Source organism: Oxyura jamaicensis, chromosome 18, assembly GCF_011077185.1.
Source record: "Oxyura jamaicensis isolate SHBP4307 breed ruddy duck chromosome 18, BPBGC_Ojam_1.0, whole genome shotgun sequence".
Lineage (NCBI taxonomy): Eukaryota > Metazoa > Chordata > Aves > Anseriformes > Anatidae > Oxyura > Oxyura jamaicensis.
The window spans coordinates 8,367,570-8,387,196 of NC_048910.1; the positions used below are offsets into that span (position 1 = coordinate 8,367,570).

At 45.6% G+C, this 19,627-nt stretch overlaps 1 protein-coding gene across 2 annotated transcripts in view; it reads left to right on the forward strand.

Annotated features, from left to right (window-relative positions):
- RAB11FIP4 (RAB11 family interacting protein 4) overlaps positions 1–19,627 on the forward strand; it is a 124,262-nt gene that overhangs the window by 34,934 nt on the left and 69,701 nt on the right. For both annotated transcript variants that reach the window (XM_035342079.1, XM_035342078.1), the window contains exons 2-3: positions 4,303–4,390; positions 14,023–14,111. In XM_035342079.1, the coding sequence (XP_035197970.1) occupies positions 4,303–4,390; positions 14,023–14,111 (177 nt within the window). The remainder of the gene's footprint in view (positions 1–4,302; positions 4,391–14,022; positions 14,112–19,627) is intronic.

Consider the following 19,627-nt stretch of genomic DNA (forward strand, 5'->3'; position numbering starts at 1 on the left):
TGGTGGGGGACTGCTCAGTGCAGCAATGTAGAGAGGAGTGTCAGTCCCCAGCCCCAAACCCTGGCTCTAGCTCATCTCGATGGTGTCCAGCCCTGGAACACGTTCCCTGTGCTGCCTGCAGGCACCACAACAATCACCCGGTCGTTTCAGCACTGAGTTTTGGCAGCAGTTGGTTTTGCAGTCCTGTGTCCTTTGCAGTGGGATCAGCAGAGGAGGCAGAGCCCAGCACTGCCTGGAGATGCGGGGACTCGGGACTCTGACCGTGTCCAAGACTGGCACTGCCTGCTTAATCCACGTCTGTGAAATCAGGCAGCACTGCCCATTCTAACTGGGCTGAAAGGCTGCTGCTCCCCGTTTGCTGGCAGAGTATTTTATCTGGAAGCCCACGGGGTTGTTGACTGCAAAAAGGCTTCGTTGTCACACAGCTTGGCTGTTGGGCTGACAACCCCTTAACACCTCCCAAGGCAATAAATAAGTGCCACAGCTTCTGATTGATCGCTGGGAGCCAGCCCCTTGTGAGAAGGAGATGGAGAGGACATTATTTCTGTACAGAGTGAAGCAGAAGGATGGCTGACACGGTATAGACAGCAGAGAAGATTTAGGAGTGGCTGCGATGGCATGGTTTATTTGGCCACAGCTTGAAATTGTGTTTACTTTCAAGTAATGCCTTCAGTCTGTAACTAACAAGATAGTGCTGCTTAAACCAAGTGTTGGCTCTCGCTTGTGTTACAGCCCCACCAAGAAGCCCTGTCCGAGGGCCCCTTTTAGATGTCCCAGAAAAGGCAGGCCCTATAGCAAAGAGCTTTGTTGCCTTATCCCAGAAAGCAGCGGTTAATAGTGCATGCTTAAGTGCACTAGGGGCTTGAAACTGCATGTCTGTAGGGGCTTATATACAGTACATGCGTGTATATCAAGGCACTGACTGTATGCAAGTTTATACCTAAGCATAGTCCTGGCTGATGAAAAAGCTTTGTGGCCTCGTCCTGTGCTGGAGCTGTGTTGGTCAGTGCTGGCTGAAGACATGAGGAGGATCAGCATAACTTCCACCAGGCCGTTCTGAAAGTTCTTCATCTCTCCTGCCCTGATGTCAGCTCTTTGCGTTACGAAATCTAATAGAAAACCTGCACAATTGGATTGCGGGGAGACTGGAGACTGGAGCGTTTTGCTGAGGTGATAATTTCATTCACTGTTAAGGCATTGCTCAGGCTTAAAAATGAAAGCATTCTCTGTTGCTTTGTAACAAATACATTCAGACGTATAACATCTCATTTAATTCGATTAGAAAATATAATTGTATGTGGCTGAGAAACTGGCTCAACTGTCAGAAATAAACTTACCAGGCCAGACGTGCTGGAAACACCGAGTGGCACCACTGTGCTATAGCACAGTATGAAGTTGTGTAGGGGCTTCCCAGCTGGCCGTAGGAATCTACATTAAAACCTAAACCACAATTTCTTGCCTCTTAGCAGGAGACCTACAGGAAACAGGATTCTCCAGAGCAACCCTGCAAGCATCTTCAAGTGTATTTACTTACGTTGCAATGATGGGAGCTTGCCAGTTGTCAGAGGGAGTTACAGGCTGATCCCGTAACCCAGCAGACAGGTGTCTGATTAGATTTTGTTGCTGTATCTGCACAGGGACAGATGCTAAGCTAGTGGCCTCACCGAGGTCTGCATCAGCGCCGTCAGGGCCAGGCTGAGTTATACCAGCTGACACATCTGCCGCATATTTAAGCTGCTACAGTGATCAAGAAGATTTTCAACTCTAAAATCTTGCTGCTGCCAGCCTCAATGGCCGGTTTGATTATGCTGCTTTGAATGCATCCAAAAATAGCCCAGAGAAAGGAATTTCTGTTGCTGCTTCATCTTTCTGTAACATTTCTGCTGTTTGTGCAGGTGAGCAACGATAGCAGCGACCCAGCTTTCCTGTACCAGGCATGGATCCATTTAATTGGTTTCAGGAAGGATTTCCAGCTCATCGTGTATGCGTTAAACCCACACTACAGTGGTGAACTGGCCGTGTTTTGGAAACAGACCCCTATCTTCTGCTGCTGTAAATCTGCAGCAGAAGTGTGCTAATTGCGCGTGGTACCAGATGTAGGAATTTGATCAAGATAGGTGACAGCTGTAACATTCCAGTTCCCAGAGTCCTGTTTAAGAACAAGAGATGACTTTTTATTTTTTTCCCTAAGACAAGGAGAGGAGAAAGGATGCAATGTAAGGATCAAATTGTTCATTTCTCATTCAGCCCAGCATTTTGCATGTAAGGAGTGCGGTGTTTTCCCATCTGTGGTTGGACCATTTGGCTTGCAGTTCCAGCACATGACAGTGTTCCTGCTCTTACTGCAGTGAAGACAAAATCTTAATGAATAGCAAGCAGGTCTACAATATGTATCATGAAAGGTATTAGAGATCTCTCTCCTACTCTGGTTTCATTTATCTCTCTGTGACTGAGACAGTTGAGAGATTCTCTTCCTCATCTTCTCTTTACTCCTTTTGTTAAGGGATTTGAGGCTGAAGACTGTCAGCCGCGGGTTAGACAGTGTGGTGTGATGGGGGAGAGGTAACTTGCTTAAGGCCTGCAAGCAGAGGAGCTTGTAGGCTTGAAACCAAGGCAAGGTCTTGTAAAATTCCTTACACAGGGAATGCCCACCTGCACTGAGAAGAACAGGGACAACTGCATGATGTCCTGAATCTGAGTACAGCAAACTTCTGTTTGTCTGTTCTTGGGTGTGACCAGCAAAGAAACAAGGCACTGTTCAGGGTAATGCTGTTAGCACAGTTTCAGGGCCCTTGTTTGGCTTGGAAGTCAAACGTAGCTCACACTGTGCCTCTGGCACTGCCCTGGGTCATGATGCTGAGCCCTCACAGGTACTTGCCACCTGGAGGGACAGAAACGGACCCACAGAGAGCAGGAACTGCTGTGTCATGGGGAATTGTGCCTCACCATCCCAACACCTCTGTTAGTTGCAGATTGGTTTGTTCTAAATGAGTTCTTTGGCTAATCAAGGCATTTATTAGCACTGAGGGAATTTATAAACACAGAATCTGAAGGAAGAGGTGTCACGCGCACCCGTCAGTGTGTTATCTGCAGGGTTTTAAGAAACAGCTAGGCTTTCGCTAGCATGTTTAAAAAAAATAGCAAATTGAGAAACTGGGTCATCTGGATTCATTTGCTGCATAGCTTTCCAGCTGGGCTTTTGTTGCTGCTCAGACTGACATATCTGAGCTCCTCTTGTAGTTGCCAGGATTGTGCAGCATCCTACATGCCTGCTGCCCTCACCTCCTATGCTTGTCTCCTTTATGCTCTGGGGTGTCTGGAGGGCCTGGATCAAGGTCAGGGTTGTGCTGCTGCTGGCCGTGAGTGTGCTGGCAAGCAGCGAGGGGCTGCCTCGGCACGCTGCCTGCTAGGTACGGCAGGAGGTGGCATGGGGAGGACCTGTACAATGTCATACAGCGTGTTTATGGCCGAGGGGAACAGCCAGCTGGGTGTCCCAGCGTGGTGCCCGCTCTCCTTTGTCTCCAGCGTGCTCTGCCCCTCTCCTTTTTCTCCCTCATCAGCTACTTGTTTCTGTGGAAACCCTCTCTGTTCCTTTATTCCAGACAACTCAGCACGCATCAGCCTCTTCTGTCTGGACTGCTTTTTTCCCTCTTGAGCAATCTGCCAGACCTTCTTTGGGGCAAATGCCAATTTGGTGGCTGCATTTAAATTCCGTATAATCTCATTTTACAATGACTAGTGTTCAGAAATGCTAAACTGTGAAGCTGAGACTAGAGCTATGATTAAATAAATACATTGCTTGATTGTATACATATATACTTCTTTATACCCTTGTATTTTCAAACTTGTGTTCTCTGGCATGGCAAGGGATTTTTTTTTGATCCCAAGTGGCCAAAGAACGTTCACTGATTAACTCTGGATTCTTAAGGGAACGAGGCTACTATGGGTTGTGCACAGCTTTTCTTCCCCAATAACTTCTAGCAAGAGCGGTGGAGATCAGGAAGGTTTTAACTTTCCTTGAGCTGTGTAAATGAAAAGGGCCCCAAGGGAAACAGGTTTTTTTAGCACCCTTCTCTGAGATGAAAGGCTAGGTCACAGACTGATGGTGCAATGCACCGTTCTTGACATCAGATAATCCACTTGTGACTTCTCCTTGCAGAACAGTTTGAATAATTCAAGTAAATGTTGTGGGTATTCTTCCACTCACGGTCTTCTGTGGAGGCTATAGACCAGCTGAGCAAAAGCTGATTTACCATTCTCAACTCGTAGTTTATAATATTTTCTTTTTTTTTTTTTTTTTAGGTGGAAAAACTGGCAAAGTACTTGGACCCAAATGATTTGGGAAGAATCAATTTTAAGGACTTCTGTCATGGAGTTTTTGCTATCAAAGGTACGTGCATGTTTCATACAAATTACCTACTTCGGTGCACCAGTGTTTCTTTGGTTGCAGGAAATGCAATGATCAAAGAGAAAATATTTGCTAGGAAGCAGCAGTATACTTTTCTGGTTAATACAGGCATAAACAGTTACTATCCCCACCAGTCCTTCTTGGCTTTCATTTTTCTGTCTCTTACAAATTAAAAAAAAAATAAAAATAAAAATCTAGAGCTAGACTTTTATTTTATTTTTTTTATTTTTGTGTTTCTGAGTTCTGTGTTTCTGAGGTTTGCTGGCAGTGACCCCTTCAGTAAGGGCTGCATGTTCCTGGCCATGTGTTGCTCTTGTAGCTGGTTTGTTCTTGGTTGGTGCAGCAATGTAATTATACCTGATCTAAGATTAGCTGGGGTTTATGCGACAGAAAGTAACATGGCTGGACTGGCTGCTTCCTCTTTAGACTGTGATTATTTGTAGTGACATTAGGGCAGCTCTGGGAACAGAGCTAATACATTTCTGCTTCTTGTGCAACCCACGTGTCAATGGTGAGCAGTGCTAGAGTTTCTACATCCACAGGTGCTTGGATATTGCTCTACAGCTAATTTTTCAGAACAGATGTGATGTGGCTTAAAGCAAAATGTAGCAGAAGGATGAGTAGCCTTGTGGTTACCAGACAGTGTCAAAGTCTGATGCTTCCAGGTTCTTATTCTGATTCTGCTGTTGATTTACCTAAGGAAGTTGAAGATCTCTTGGGCATTAATTTCTCTACTAGAAAATGTAAGACTATTATACTTTTCTCAAGATACCTGCAAGGTGTAGTTAATTCATTTTTTCAAAGTACTTGGTAATTTGTATTGGAATTAAAGAAGTTAATTACAGGCTGGACAAGTTAAGGAGTCCAGAAGGTAGAGACCAGCTGGATCAAACCATCTCCTTGGCACAGAGTCCTTGGCAGAAGGCATAGACACTATTACGCTTTACAGCATCACCAAAGGGCGAAGAAGCAAACAGTGAAGAGAGACTGAAGCTGGTCTGCTGCTGATTAGCTTTGTAGCTTCCCACAGCAAAACAGTTCAGCCTGTCCTTGTTGGGACACCTGGTGTGTCCTTAGTGAAGTGCCAGAGTGCCGTCACAGCCCAGAGGCTTCACTTCAGGGACAGGGTGAATGTCACAGTGATTGCAGTGTGATTCCAGGAGAAGCCTCTGGAGAGTCTGCTACAATGAGACTGTTATGAAGCCATAATGATGCAAGAATGTGACACCATAGCAATTTTAATTAAAGTTTGTGGTAACTGAGAACAGTGTATAATTATGTGAAATTACTGTGAGAGCTTCCCTCAGCCCATGTTTGGGGAGACACCTTCTAAAGGTGATGCTGATGTATTTGAAGAGAAGGCAGTGCAAAGCCCTAGAGGAAAGTTAATATAGATGTCTAGATGCTAAAGCCACGCTAGACATTTCCCTTGTCTAAGAAATGCTGTAGTAAACTGGGGTCTAGGTTAAGGCAGACAAGCTCTGTGCATCCAGTAATCGTCCGTAATTCACAGCCTAAAGATGTGCTCAGGTGGGTGAAATGGGATCAGTAAGGGATAGGTGTGAGGCAGGAGAACATCTTGTCTGCAATAGATGTGCCCTTGTCCACAGCAAATAGAAGTCAGTGGGCAGTGCCCTCAGGGAAGCAGTGGGCGTCTGCGATTCCTTTACTGTGAGGGGCGGTATGTGCATAATGATGGTTATCAGAGAGGGATGATGCCTTGGGAGTTTTCATTCTGCCTCACTGTGTGGGAGCTGGTTCATACGTACATAACCTAAGGTTTAGTCCTGCAAAGACATGGCCAAGTCAAACACTCTGGAATACCTTGTACTCCAGGTTTATGAAAGCCTTAAAGCCCTTATGTGGAACATCTGATGGTATGCTTGATGGGTGTTAGGGTGTATATGTGAACAGACAGATTCCAATTCTGCAGCATCACATAGCATTCTTGTAGCACATCATTAGCAGTGCCAACACCTAAACAGCATCAGTGCCAAGTGTGCATAATCGCGGGAACAGTTGTAACTATTTCTGGTAAGACATCGTGTGTGATTTCACAGCATCGCTTAAGGACTGGCTCTATTGCTTACCTCACAATGTGAAAGTTTTATTGGTCTTTAGCTACCAGCCACACTTTTCTTAAAAATAAATTGGTCGTGTTAAAGTTGAAAAAATGTATGTCTGGGGTTCAAGATGGAAAGTCTCCATCTCTCACTTTTCCATGCAGCCACATCCCGGGGGAGCAGCAGGCTTGTTATCGAACAAAAGCAATTTGTATTGGCAGCAACAGATTATGAATGTAATGCTCTGACATCTCAGCCTATTTTAATTGTGTGGGGTAATCAGATTAATAGAGCAAAATGAGATGCTACTATGAATCTGTTGCTTCAGTGAAGGAGTGTGAGGCTTTGTTATTCTTAGGACTTGAAGCCAAATGTCCAAATTCAAACTTTACTATCCTAATGCCTTACCGTATTTCTCATTTATGAGGCTTCACGTTAAGGTGTCGGACAGATAGTTGCCTTTAGAGTGTGCTGAAGAACTTTCTTCCTGCACAGAGGTGAAATAGTGTCAAGTTTTTGTTCGTTAGTTCAATGTATCTTGAATTTGTGTTTAAAACATCAGGCTTGAAGCATCTAGAACAGATTCATATCTCAGTGGTAAAGAAGTCACCTCTGATGATGGTGGTTTAACCCGTTTGGATCCAGGTATGGATCTTAGCCAACAGCTAAATGTTGGAGCCTGAAAAAATCCCAAACACTGGAACATTCAATGTCTGCTCTGTAACTGGGTGGTAGCAGCTCTCACTGAAAGGAGAACTTCACACACTGCATCTAAAATCTGCAGTTTGGCCTCTCTTCTCCATAAGCCAGGGCATTGTGCACTGTTATGTGGTAAAATGAAAAGTGCCATGGCCCTTGACAAGTGGACATCAACCTTGCCTCCTCCTCAGTGCTTCTGAGCTGGATGAACCTCGTGATGTATGAGTCATGTACCTCTGCCAAGGTTGCTGGGACTCTGGCCTGGAAGAGACAATCTTCAGCTGCTGAATAGCAGGTCCCATGAGGAAGGATGTGCTGAGGAGTCTAGCTGACAGCAGGGACCTTTGGAAGTGATGGAGAGGACTTTTACAGAATATCAACGTTAGAGGGCAGAAGCGTGTTGGAGGAACTCATTCCCACTGTGTCTCTGGGGAGGAGGAACACTACACAGGCAGAGGTGCTGTTTATGGAAAGCTTTGCTTCTTTTTGCTTGTCCTTCGTGGATTAAAGCACTTTGCCTCAGTTTTTGAGCTGAGGCCCCTGCTGTCTGGGTTGCTTTCACCATGCAATTAGGCTCTGCCAGAGCCAGGGCCAGGCTTGCCATCAAATCAAATTTACAGCTTTGCCGTAATTTCACTGGAATACCAGAATAGGAAGATTTTGCTCCTGCCGCAGCTGCCTTTGCTACCTGCTCACTGCATGCCTTTATTTCTAGTAACTGCATCCATCAGTCTGGAGAGCAATTTCATGACGTAACACCTGTACCCTCTTACCTAGCAGCTGTATCAAAGCCAGAACAGTCTATGAAGTGGCACTGTGCAGGGACTTTGAGAGCAGCCAGAATGTCACCTGGAGGCTGAATTCCCATTGATTTCAGCAGGGTCAGCGTGCGATCCATTACTGTTTGCTCAGTGGAGTCCATTTCTATTTTTGCTGTACTGGACTTACTGTAACGATCCGGTAAATATTTTCTGCCACTTGTAATACTTGAGGGTTTGAGTGAAACTATTATTTCTAATGTGCTCTACAGCCTGGTAGGTGTTTGCAGGACCAGGCTCTTGGGCTGTTTAGCAGGCTCCAATTAAGTTTGATCTGTTCCTTCTATTTTAAGATTTCTGTTTTCTTCACAGTAGTCTCTCCACTTTGACACTTCACTTACAAAACACCAAACAAAAACCCACCAAACCCTGACAAATAAAGAGCGAGCTCCCCCTGCTGACCATGGTCTTGCAGCTCACACAGATGAGAGCGTAAAATGTGAATAAAAGTTGTCGTGTTTTTTTTTTTTTTATCTGTTGTAAAAAGTAGTTATTTTCTCCATAAGGTCCTAGCAATTTTGATGAAAATTCCAAAAATACAATTTGCACAAAGCTTCAAAGAAATGCTAAACAAGTGAGGTTGGGTGTTCTTTTAGCTCCCACTGTGGCAGGTTACCAGTACTGTGAAAATAATGTAGTAGGAAATTTGATGTTTTTTCAAAAGAGAGTTTTCCAAAGCCGAATATTTCTGGCCTTCCGTTTCAAAGGTGACTTTTTTTTTTTTAATTTACTTTTATATTTTCATTTAGCTGCTCCAAACAAACATTTTCCACAGAACCAGTGCTGACTTTTGATTATCTCTTTTAACTTAATTTGCAGCCCCATAGCTGAGAACAGGATTGCATCAGCTTTGCCCCAAAGATTCAGTAGAGACTTTGAGAGGGGTATGTTTCATTCATGCGAGAGCAGTTTACTTTTATTTGCTGGACACCAGTATATGCAGTGTATACCAATTCCTAAGACCAGGAGAGCTGTGGTAGGACAAGAATTCAGTAAAGCACATCAGAAAACATCAAAGTCTTGATGAGCCCATTTAGGCTTAGAGCTGTAGATCTCAAACTTCGCAACATACCGTGGCTGGAGAGGATTTGATGAGTCTGTGCGTTCTAGTAAGGACGCCTTATAAACAGGAGCAGTACTTGGGCTGGCTCTAGGTATAAGACTGTCATGGTAAATGTGAAGAACTGAGCCCTTCTTTTGTGAGTCAGGCTAAAACTCTTAATGAACTGAACATGGTTGCTCTTAAAAGTACGTCAGAGTTTGCTAAGACTCAACTAAATTTTGCTAAATATAGCCTGAAACCATAAACGGGTCTAAAACACCATTAAAGATCCAAGGGTAGATGAAGTAAAAAAGCTATTGGTCTTAGGAAAAGTGCCAGGAAGCAACTCCATTCAATTAGGTAGCCAGATTTGATTTCCTATAGTATTAAAGTTGTTTAATTGCCTGTGAAAATCGCCTGACACAGCATGGGTTAATTCTCCTTCTTGGAACGTTTGCAGGAAAACCACTTCGCTGCAGTTGTGCTTATTTGCAGCCAGAGTGTCTGTTTGCAAATTAACTGTCTGCTAGAGTGTGAAAAGCATTTTTTTAAACGAAACTGAAGGTAAATACCTAAAAATATGCGGTAAGGGAAGTCATGTCTGGCATCCTGAGCAAACAGAAAATGTTAAAGGTTCACGTCTTCCCCTTCAGTGACTTGGAAAACACTTTCATCATCTTTGCTTAGGGCTAAAGATGAGCCTGTCCTGCCTCTGGGACAGCCAGCACTGCCTTTTAAGAGATTATTAGCATTAGTTTGGTATTTTCCAGACATACTTGTGTTTTCACAAAAGGAGAGGATAAATGGTGTAATGGTTATGATGCTAATTAGAATTCTTTTCTACAGTATCTTTGTCTTACCAGAGCCAAGGCAGTTGTCTTTTTACTTTGGTTTGCCCCTGCAGATAATTCCCAGATCGCAGGTTGTTCCCCAGTCCAGTTCTGGGCAAAGGAACTGTGCACTTCTGCATGTGGAATACTTAGGATTTTTTTATTTTATTTTTTATTTTTTTAACTTCAGTAATTTTGGCAGAACCAGATTAGAGAGTGACCTGGTGCTTTGGTGCATGAGAAGTGACACACAGTGCTGTGTCACGCAGTCTTTGGAGGGGCAGGAGAGCAGCTGGCTCTGTGCTGGCTCTCTACGTGTCTCTAGCCAAAGAAACCTCAGCAGCCTCACCACACTCCTGCGGTTTGGTAACTGAGTTCCTCCTCCAGATATGAGGTTGCTCCTGATCTCTGTCACCCTGCCCAGTGATTTATACAATGCACAGCCCTTCAGCAGTGTTCTCCACAGAGGTCATCCTTTTGCACAGCTGTAGAAAATGCAGAAGGACTTGAAACCACCCTTGGGTTAGCTCTTCACTTCCATTCCCTGCCTCACTGACTGCAGTGGAGCTGGGTCTCCTTGCCAAATGCTGCCCAGAAATGTGCATGAGGAGAAATTCCCAGCCATAGCAAGGGTGAGAGAACACTGAGCACATTAAAGTCTTGTGATCCAAGTAGGCATTCAAAAGAAATATCTCTAAACAGCCTTAGAAGTGGCTTTCAGTTTTACTGTTTCCTGGAAAATGAAATTATAGCAACAACGGGACAGCCCACTGCAGGAGGTCCTTAAAGTACCAAGAAGTGTTCGTTCATGTATTTGCAGTGGGTTATTTATGGACAGACTCTAGCCTTGGGTGCATACTGCTGCATGGCTTGAAATACCAATTGTGGCAGTTCTGCAAGCCTGGGCAAAAATCTCCTCAAGTGAGATACTGGCAGATAGCACCCTGTGTGCCAGACCAGACAGCTCCCTGTACAAGCTGCTGTCCAACGCCTTAATGTTTCCACGCTGAGATGTGCCAGAGTAAACCTTGATTTATTTTTTTTTTCCTGTTTCCTTTCTGGACTGTGACATTTTCATTTAGCTCCCTGGCATTTCCCAGGCTGCAAGCCAAAATATATTTGGGTAATAAGAAGACATGTGAACAGTATTTGAGACACTGCCGGTTAATAGAGTCCCCTTCTTATGTTATGCTCCTTGTGTAAACCTCTTGGAGTACTTGCAAAATTCAAACCATCCTTCAGATAAGGGAAATGAAAGGTGAGATATATTAGCAGTGTTGCAGAAAAACACTGGGCAAGAAAGGCGATGCTTTTACTGTGTGCCAAAACCCCACCGCCCTGGTGGTAGGGGCTGGGCCCAGGGGAAAGACCAGCACCACAGCCCTCCAGGGCTAAGGGATGACAGTTTGTGTGTTGATATGGAAAACGAGCAACAAAGCATTTATTCCTTAAAAATAGTTCTTAAGCGGAGTGAAAATGGTGGCACGATCCTAAGCTTCTTGCAGCCAGTGGGCATCTTTCCATTGGTTTGCCAGATGTAGGATCAGGTCCAGCTGACTGCAAGGTGGCAGTGGTGTGTTTGAGTAACCCCAAAGGGGAATGGCCTCTCAGCAGTTTCTTTTCCTCTTCTCTTTTTGCCGGGTGTAATAACATGCAAGTCTTCCCAGCAGGATGAGGAGATCCAAGCTGCCATGCCAGCATGTTAATCGTACTCAGCAAACCTCTTCCACAGGGGATGCTGGTTGCTGCACCCTCAAACGTCTTCCCAACAGAAAGTCACCTCTGCGGGAGGAGATGGTCTCAGATAAACCTGATCTGTCCTGAGTCTGTGAGCGTCAATGGAAATTGTGTCTGTGATCTTAATAAAAGGAAGATTTGGCTCCGTTTGCCAAATGGAGCTCTTCAGCTCAGTAAACAAATTGGATTAAGTGCCTGGTGATGTTCTGGAAATGGCTCAAATGCTTGATTGGCTTCTGCGGTTCTGGACCAGGACACAAAAGCCTGTGCCAGGTGGCTCTCATGAAGAAGTGGTTAGGGCTGCCCCAAGTAGGTTTGGTATGGAGGAGACAGTGCTTTTTCTCCCATGTTTTCACTGAGTAAATTATAGGTTTGACTTTAAATGGTCAAGGGCTATCATGAAGAGATGGAGCTTAATGGTCAAGGAAAATGAATAACTGTGATCAGGAAAAATCTCAGGTGAGAACTGGGCAGCAAAGAGGGGACACAGAGGACCTTGCAGCTAAACTCCAGATTTGAGCGGTTTATTATGCGCCTTGGTTTTGGTAGTTAAATCCCTCTCGCACCTTTGAAAACCCACAGCCTTTGTGACTTTCGCCCACCAAAGAAAAAGGCTGGGGAAGGTTATACATTTATCTAACAGGCTTAAGTAAAGGCTGACTGCTTAGAAGTCTTTAGCTAGAAGCACTGTTAGTACAGCTGAAATTGGAAAATAAGGCTTAACATTATGGCTGAAGATATAGCTGGGATTTTTTAGAACTGTGTAAACACGTCTCCTTCATTACACAAATCTACATCCATTGCTGTGTAGCACTTGGCATTTATTTTCCTTTTTGCTGGAGATAACTCACTTTAACGAGTACGTGCTCCATGTCACGCAGAGAGCATTTAGCAGGGTAAGCAGTCCGTACATGTAAAGACTCTCACAGTGGGTGCTGGCATGAGGTAGTTTGATGAGTAATACATTTTTGTTATAAATGTCAAAAGGTACAAATAGTAAATTTAATTCTCTGTAAGAGGACTAGAAAGTACCCTTAGTCAAGTACAGGCTGACAAACATAACGCTAAAGCCAGGAGAAGGAAATGGGCAAGTTGGAAATGTGACAGCCGCAGGCAAGGCAAGTTATGTAGAAAGATGCTGTCTCAAGGCAAAAACATTTAATATATTGCCTCTTTTCAGAAGGTAAATAATGTCTTTGGATTGTTATTCCCATGTGAGCTCCTCTTTGGGAAGTGACAGTAACACAATTCTTGCTTGCTGACTTCTCCAGAAAAGTAAAAAAAAAAAAATGCACACCACGTTACTTGCTTCATCCACCTGGTGGTGCCTCTGCCATGTTAGGCATCCTCCATCCGGTCACCTTCCATGTTAAATGCTCACTTCTTTTATAAGGCTCTCCCCTCCATAACCACAAGGTATCTTCAACCCTAGAGATGTTATTTCTTTTTTTTTTTTTTTTTTTTTAAGCAAGAGAGAAGGGCAGCTAACAGGATAAATCCTTACATTTCACACTTCATTGCATTATTCTGGTTTCTCTGACTCGCCTGCCTCATGAGTATCAGTGTGTTGTGTCACGGGCAAATGTATTGCATTAGTGATGGGATGGAAAAGAGGAATACTGCTGGCTAATTGCTGCTTCCAAACGTACGCATGCTGAGGTTTCGTGCAGTTCAGGCCCAAGGCTGTAAGCTGGTTGTTCTGAAATAACCTGGCCTGATATCACTGCCTCTGCAGCTCAACATGCCAAGTGCAGTCACTGGTAATTAATGGGAAATGAGACATTTGGTGATTTGAGTGTTTCTATATTTGTCTCCGGTTTTGAGATGAGACAAGGACTGGGGGAAACATGGACATTGATTTTTCCAGCTGTTAGTGTGGTTGTTAACAAAAGCAAACAGAGGCTGAAGATCTGACTGCAGCACGTGAACATTTGCTTGCCAAATGCTGTATGCTCCGTGACAGAGCTCTTTTTGAAGGGGAATATGTGACATTTGGGTATTGCCCAGCCTGTTCTTAGGCCAGAGGGAATCAGAAGCAGCCGTGCTGATGCTGCTGTCAAGCAGACACTGGCTAATGCCAGGCCTGTGAGTCCAGAGGTTGGGGTTGGGTGGGGGTGGTCTCTGTCCTGCAGGACAGCTTCCCAAGCCAGGCAATGCGCAGCTGTTGGTTTCATTGCAGCTCAGAGTAGCCATGCTGTGCCAGCATTAGTGTAATGGCAGCTATTAAGTGTCACATACTGAATATGTGCCCTGCACAACTCTGAAGGCAGAGCTTTGTTACAACTATTTAAACATATTCTGGAGCTGTCTTTCAAGGTTTTGTGCATGCAGGCCAGCTACAACTCTGTTTCTTCCTCTGTTGTCCATGCAATCTCTGGGAGACAAGCTCTTGGCCTGACCATTTGCTTTTGTTTCTGTTTGCCAGGCTGTGAAGAGTTACTGAAAGATGTCCTGTCTCCTGAAAACTCTGGGCCTCGGCACTATGAGCCACAGTATGTTGACTACTATTACCAGGTAAGAGAAGCATCGGTTCTGTCTCATCTTACTGGGCTGAGAACATCTCTGGGGTAATGTGTGGTTGGGTTGTTATAAATGCTGTTGTTTCACTTGGCCTGTTGGCTCTTGCTTCCTAGATTCATGACTGTTAGCAAGCCTTCCGTACCGGTTTAAGCTGTACTTAACACAAGCTATCTGTCAGCTGATGAGAGAGAATTTAGGACTTGGTTAGCACTGCTCTTACAAGCCTTGGTATTCTCTTGTCTGTGAAGCCATCACATATAAGCTTGCTGGCACCACATAATTGGAAAACAATGATTGGGATCTAATTAAATCAGTCAAACTTTGTAGGTGAACAAGTCCTCAGAGACCTTCTGCAGATAATAAATAGGAATTGAGCAGCAGTTGGGAAGCAGAAACAAAAATACCTCAATAGTATTTTGGCTGGTGGGTATGATATATCCAGATCCAATTTTTCAAGCTATTAAAGGTTCACGTCCTTGTCCATAATTTGACAGTGTCTGCAACAACAGGCAGGACAATGTTACACTTCCTTTAAGCATCTCTTTGTCTCTCCTTCATTTTACTTTGGTTTTAGTCACCTCCACCCATGTGCATTTTATGATTAAAGGCGCAGTTAGCATTGTGCACTCAGATGCCAGTGGTGTTAGGAGACTTGCAAGTCATTGTGAAATTTGGATGTAAAGTATTGTAGCTTCCCAGGTGACAAAGTGTGAAAACAATCCTCATACAGTGAGGATAGGCGAGTGATAAGCATACTGGGAAAGGCTGCTATCTGTGTTCCTCTGAGAGCACCTGTAGGGGAAAAAAGATCTGTGAATGTGTGGATGAGGTGGTTAGTCAAGGAGGGGCCGGTGAAAAGCCCTGGGCTGAGAATGCCCAAAAGGAAGGCAGAACAGGGAAGGTGCTCTTAGCAATTTTAGGCCTCCATACTGGAGGCTTCTAGCAGAAGGTGGCTTCAGACACCCTTGTGTGAACTGGTACCAAGGAGGGGGCAGTGAGAGCAATTGTGGCTTGGTGGGGCTGGGAGCTGAGCCTGGGAGCTCTGACAGCTCTAGTTGCATCTTTCGATGACAAAAAAGAGTTTCACGATGATTAGAGAGTGGACTCGTGGTGGGGAGATGCCTAGGAAGAACAAAGACCTGGTGTGATGGAAATTTTAGTGAGTCAGCGTGGCAGAGATTTATAATCGAGGCCAAGTGATGAGCCTGAGCTCAAGGTGTACCTTGCTGGCACCTGGGTTAAAGGTGTGGTAACCACCGGGCTGCAGGCAGTGCTGTAGTTGGGTGTTTGTGGCCAAGTCCTGGGGTGACAGCTTCCTCCAAGCAGGCCTACCTGCAGGAGGGTTGAACCTGTAATCAGCTGAAGAGTTGAGCTACGGCTTCTTTGTAATGCTGGGCCACATTTTAGGTGTGAGCTGCAGGAGCTCAGGCATGGACTGGCAAAGAGTTTTATTTAGGGATGGAGCTGGAGCTGCTTGGAGGCAGGGAGCCCTTCCGCTGCGTGCGTAGGGAAAGCACTCGCCACTCGGCCCCACCAAGATCCTGCTTTACCATTTTCTTTGCACTCCTCGTGAATACCTGGGACCAGCTCCTCATCTTAGCTGCAGAAGCACATGGTGAGAGGTGTGAGTGCCACAGAGCCTGTCCCTGCTCTGCCCGTCCCCATCACTTTGTGGTGATACCCAAACGTTCCCACTGTTTGTGCAGAAGGTACACAGACGCTTCCTTCAGCTCAAGGCAGATGTTGTCTGTCATAAGATAGGAGCAGCCTTCTAAGGCTGCAAACAAAAGGGCAGAATTCGGACATTAACTTTTTGAATAGGGAAGAGTTGTCTGGGCTTGGTGGCTCTTTCTGCTTGATGGAAGTGGCAGGCTGCTTTCAGTACCTGGGCAGGGGAGGGCTGACAGCGCTAACACTCCGCTCATTCCCCAAACCCAATTGTTTTGTAACTGGTGACATAGATGCCCACAATGCTGTTGCTTGGTAACCTGAATAGACATCATAAACCAACCTCTGTTTTGCAAGAGATGATAGAGGCTATAAAATGGAAAGCAGGCTCTCTGCAAACACTCGGTGTCTCCCTGTGCAGATGCTGCTGGCTCCGTCTGACTCTAAAGGCAGGGGATGTGGTCGTTGGGTCTTTATTCCTGTGGGGCCAGGTTTCAAACCTGCTGTCAGCCAAAGATATACTGCAGAGAAGGGGCTGGAAGGTGAACCGTGAGGGGGCTGCAAAGCGTGCCAGTCCTGCCACCCAGCAGCCAGAAGAGCCCTGCTGGTCCTGAGAGCAGCCAGCCGGTGGGTTCCTGTTCCCGTTCTAACTTTGTGCCCTTGGGAGAGGAAAGGGGCACCGAGCAACCCTGCCTGCTCGGAAGGAGTTGATCTGGCAGTGCTGGGGTGGGAACTTTACTGGTTGCTCCAGGGTAGGCTTCTGGTGCCCCCAGCCACCCTGTATGGGCCGTGCAGCGGGTGCCTCCAGTGCAGTCCAGCAGCTCTGTTCACTGGGCCAATGCGGTATTTGGTGGCCTCTGAGCACAAACAGGCTGCTCCCTGCCTGCCCATAGGCAGTGGGGAGAGGACGGGAAGCAGTGCACATTTTGGTACACCCCACGCTTTAAGCTGTCGCTCCCCTGCACAGCTCTGCCTTCCACAGAGGCCGGTCTCATCTGATTTAGTTTCCAGGTCGGTCGTTCAGGCGCAGTTCAGAAACTCTTCACTAGATGTCAGTTAAAGACCGGGAAAACGCTGAGAACCGGCTCTGTGCTTGCTTTAAGGATCCTCTCCTCTGGGGAAGAAAGTTGCAGTTTTCATTCTGGTGAAATAGAGGAGAACTTCAGAGGCCTGCGGGGATTTGAGTGATAACTGCTCCCAGGGAAGCACATACTGAACGTGTGCAAGTTCACTTTGCATTTCCCAGACCTTTCTGAGTGTGAATTCCTGGTGATGTAGTCAAGCTTATGTGCAGCTCCCAGTGGCACAACCAGCAGTTAGTTGCCTGTTAATCTGATTTTCATCCCAGGATACCCTTTGCATAGCTGTATAACTTTCAGGTGCTTGTGATTTGGGAGAGAAAAGGAAAAGAAGACTTGTCCTTGTCTCACATTATCTTCCCTTCCCCCTGCTTTCACTTTGGCTTCCTCTCCCATGTGCCTACTCCCTGGATTGGAGCTTTTAAAAGCCCAAAATGAAGCAGGAGCCTGGAGGGGTGAAGATAATGCCAAGAAGTGTGATGAGGTAAAGGCAGGAGCCACGGTGAGGTGCTGAACTGATCAAGCTGTTTGTGTGTTTTGAGACAGGGAAGAAGAAACTGCCAAAACTCAAGCCTTTAATTGCAACCAACTAGATGTAATTGATTTAAATTAATTGTAATTTAATTTAAATGAAATGCCCCAACCAGCTACCAGGAGGTTGGGGCATTTCATTTAATGTTTTCTAAATGGTCTGCTTTTACTTTCTTCTTCACAGTAACCAAGAACAAAAACTGATAACCTTTTAATGTCAGAATAAAAAAAAAAAAAAAGCCTATGCAATTTAAAATGCAAAGACCATTCTGTGGAAGGCTTCTAATGGTCTCTAATGAGAGATTGTCAGTATGCTGTGTCAGGCAAACAGATAACTCGTCCTTTGAGCTCAGGTCTGTCAGGGCATGATGTACAGAAAGAAAGAGCAGCGCTTAATTACTACAGGACCATCGGATCAGTCAGAAATCTCTCACTGAGTTTCGTCAGCACTGAATCAGGCTGAAAAAATGTTAGTGCACACAGGGAGAGTTGGTCCAAAGAAACTTGGGATGGGATGGCAGTTAGGAAACTCGTGTCAGGCTTGAAACAAAATGCTCAGGTCCCTGCTCATCCTCCACCAGCCAACCCTGTGCCAATACCTTGAAGTTCTGACACTATGCAGGAGAAGCTTTTGAAGCTGCTGCTCCAAGTACTCTGTGATGTTAAGAACAGCGTTATAAATACTGCAGGAGAAGCAGGTCTCTTCTGCAACAAGCGGCACACGTTAGCTGTAGAGCCTCTCCGCTCCCAGAGCTGTGAACAAACCTGCAACCCCTGGCTATGAATTCAGGGTCTGTGGATTTGGTGTTTCAGTCTGTAACGTGCTCTCTTTGAGGCAGTATAAGTGGTTGGTATAATTTCTGTCTCTTTAGAGAGAGAATAGAAATGTTGCAAACATGACAGAAGCCAATTTATCCACCCCAAATTCCTTTCCCAGTGCTGGCTGCTGTGCCCTCAAGTGTAGTTTTGGCTCCGGTTTGAAGGGAGCCAAAAGCCTCCCTAGCCCACTGTGCAGGATTTGCTCTGCAGCAAGTTTCTGGTGGCACTGCAGAGCCCTGGCTGGCCTTTAGGAGATGCTAACCAGCAAAGTCCACAGCTGAAGTATCTGTGTGAAAACCCAGACCCAGATTCAGCCAGCTCAGACAAAGCAAAGTGCCCGTGCCTAGCGCCTAGCGTTTGTGACTGGTTGGCTCAGGGCCCTGCTGGGCACCCAGCCAGCTGCGAGCACCGGCCACAGGACCGAAAGGAATTAGGCTGGCTGCATCCACGCCTCCCTGGCCAAGACTCGTGTTACGGGTCGGAGAAGCAGTTGCCTGGGTCCAGGTGTCTGAAGTTTGGGGAAAAGGGAATCTGCACCAGGATATGGACTTTTCAGCACTTCTCCTGGCATATTCTGGCTGTTGAGACCCGAATGGAGCCTGAATCAAGGTCACCTGGGTAGGTGACAGGAGAGGAGGTTGAATGAAAGGTCTTAGTCTTAGAGCCTCCACCAGTGACTCCAGGTAGCAGAGTACCTGAGTGAAGAGACAGGCTATGTGTTTTTATATAGGAGAAAATGCCTCTTCATCTGGAATCAATGTCCAAATGTACATGCAAAGCCAGTGGAAGAGCCTGTTGTAAGCTCCAATAGTAGCAGGATCCCTGATTTAAACAAGGCTGTTTGTTTCTTATTCATTGGTGCAGTATTGAGTAGTTGCAGTTTTCCCTTTTTTTCCTTTTTTTTCTTTTTTTTTGCTGCTGTCATCTGTAAATAAGAGGGAGTCTGCTGTTTAACAAGGTGCAGGATGATTGCTGTGTGTCAAAGAATGAGCTGCCTTTTCAGTCCTGTGTGTGTTCGCCTGCCTGCCAAGTGATTAATTACACTGTATGAACAGCAGAAAAATTGTTGAAACATGACAAATAAACTGTGTTTGCCTCTGGGATGGAGCGGGGACTACTAGCTGATCTGCTGCTTTGAAAATATTTTCAGCAGCAATTAGGAGTCCCCCACTGGCTTCCAAAAAAAAAGTTTTTTTCCCACCAGTTGCTTGAGGAGATCTGCTAACACCTATGTCAGGACAGAGAGATGTTTCTGCACTGGAAAAGGCAGTGATCCACATGGGTTTTTCTTGAGGCTGAGGAAGGATATAGCACTCGGAGACGCCGCAGGACTAAGGAAAGGTGACGGGCCATTAGCATAGGTCACTGGGTCAGCATGGAATTGCGCTTATTATATCCGTGCTCTCTCTTATA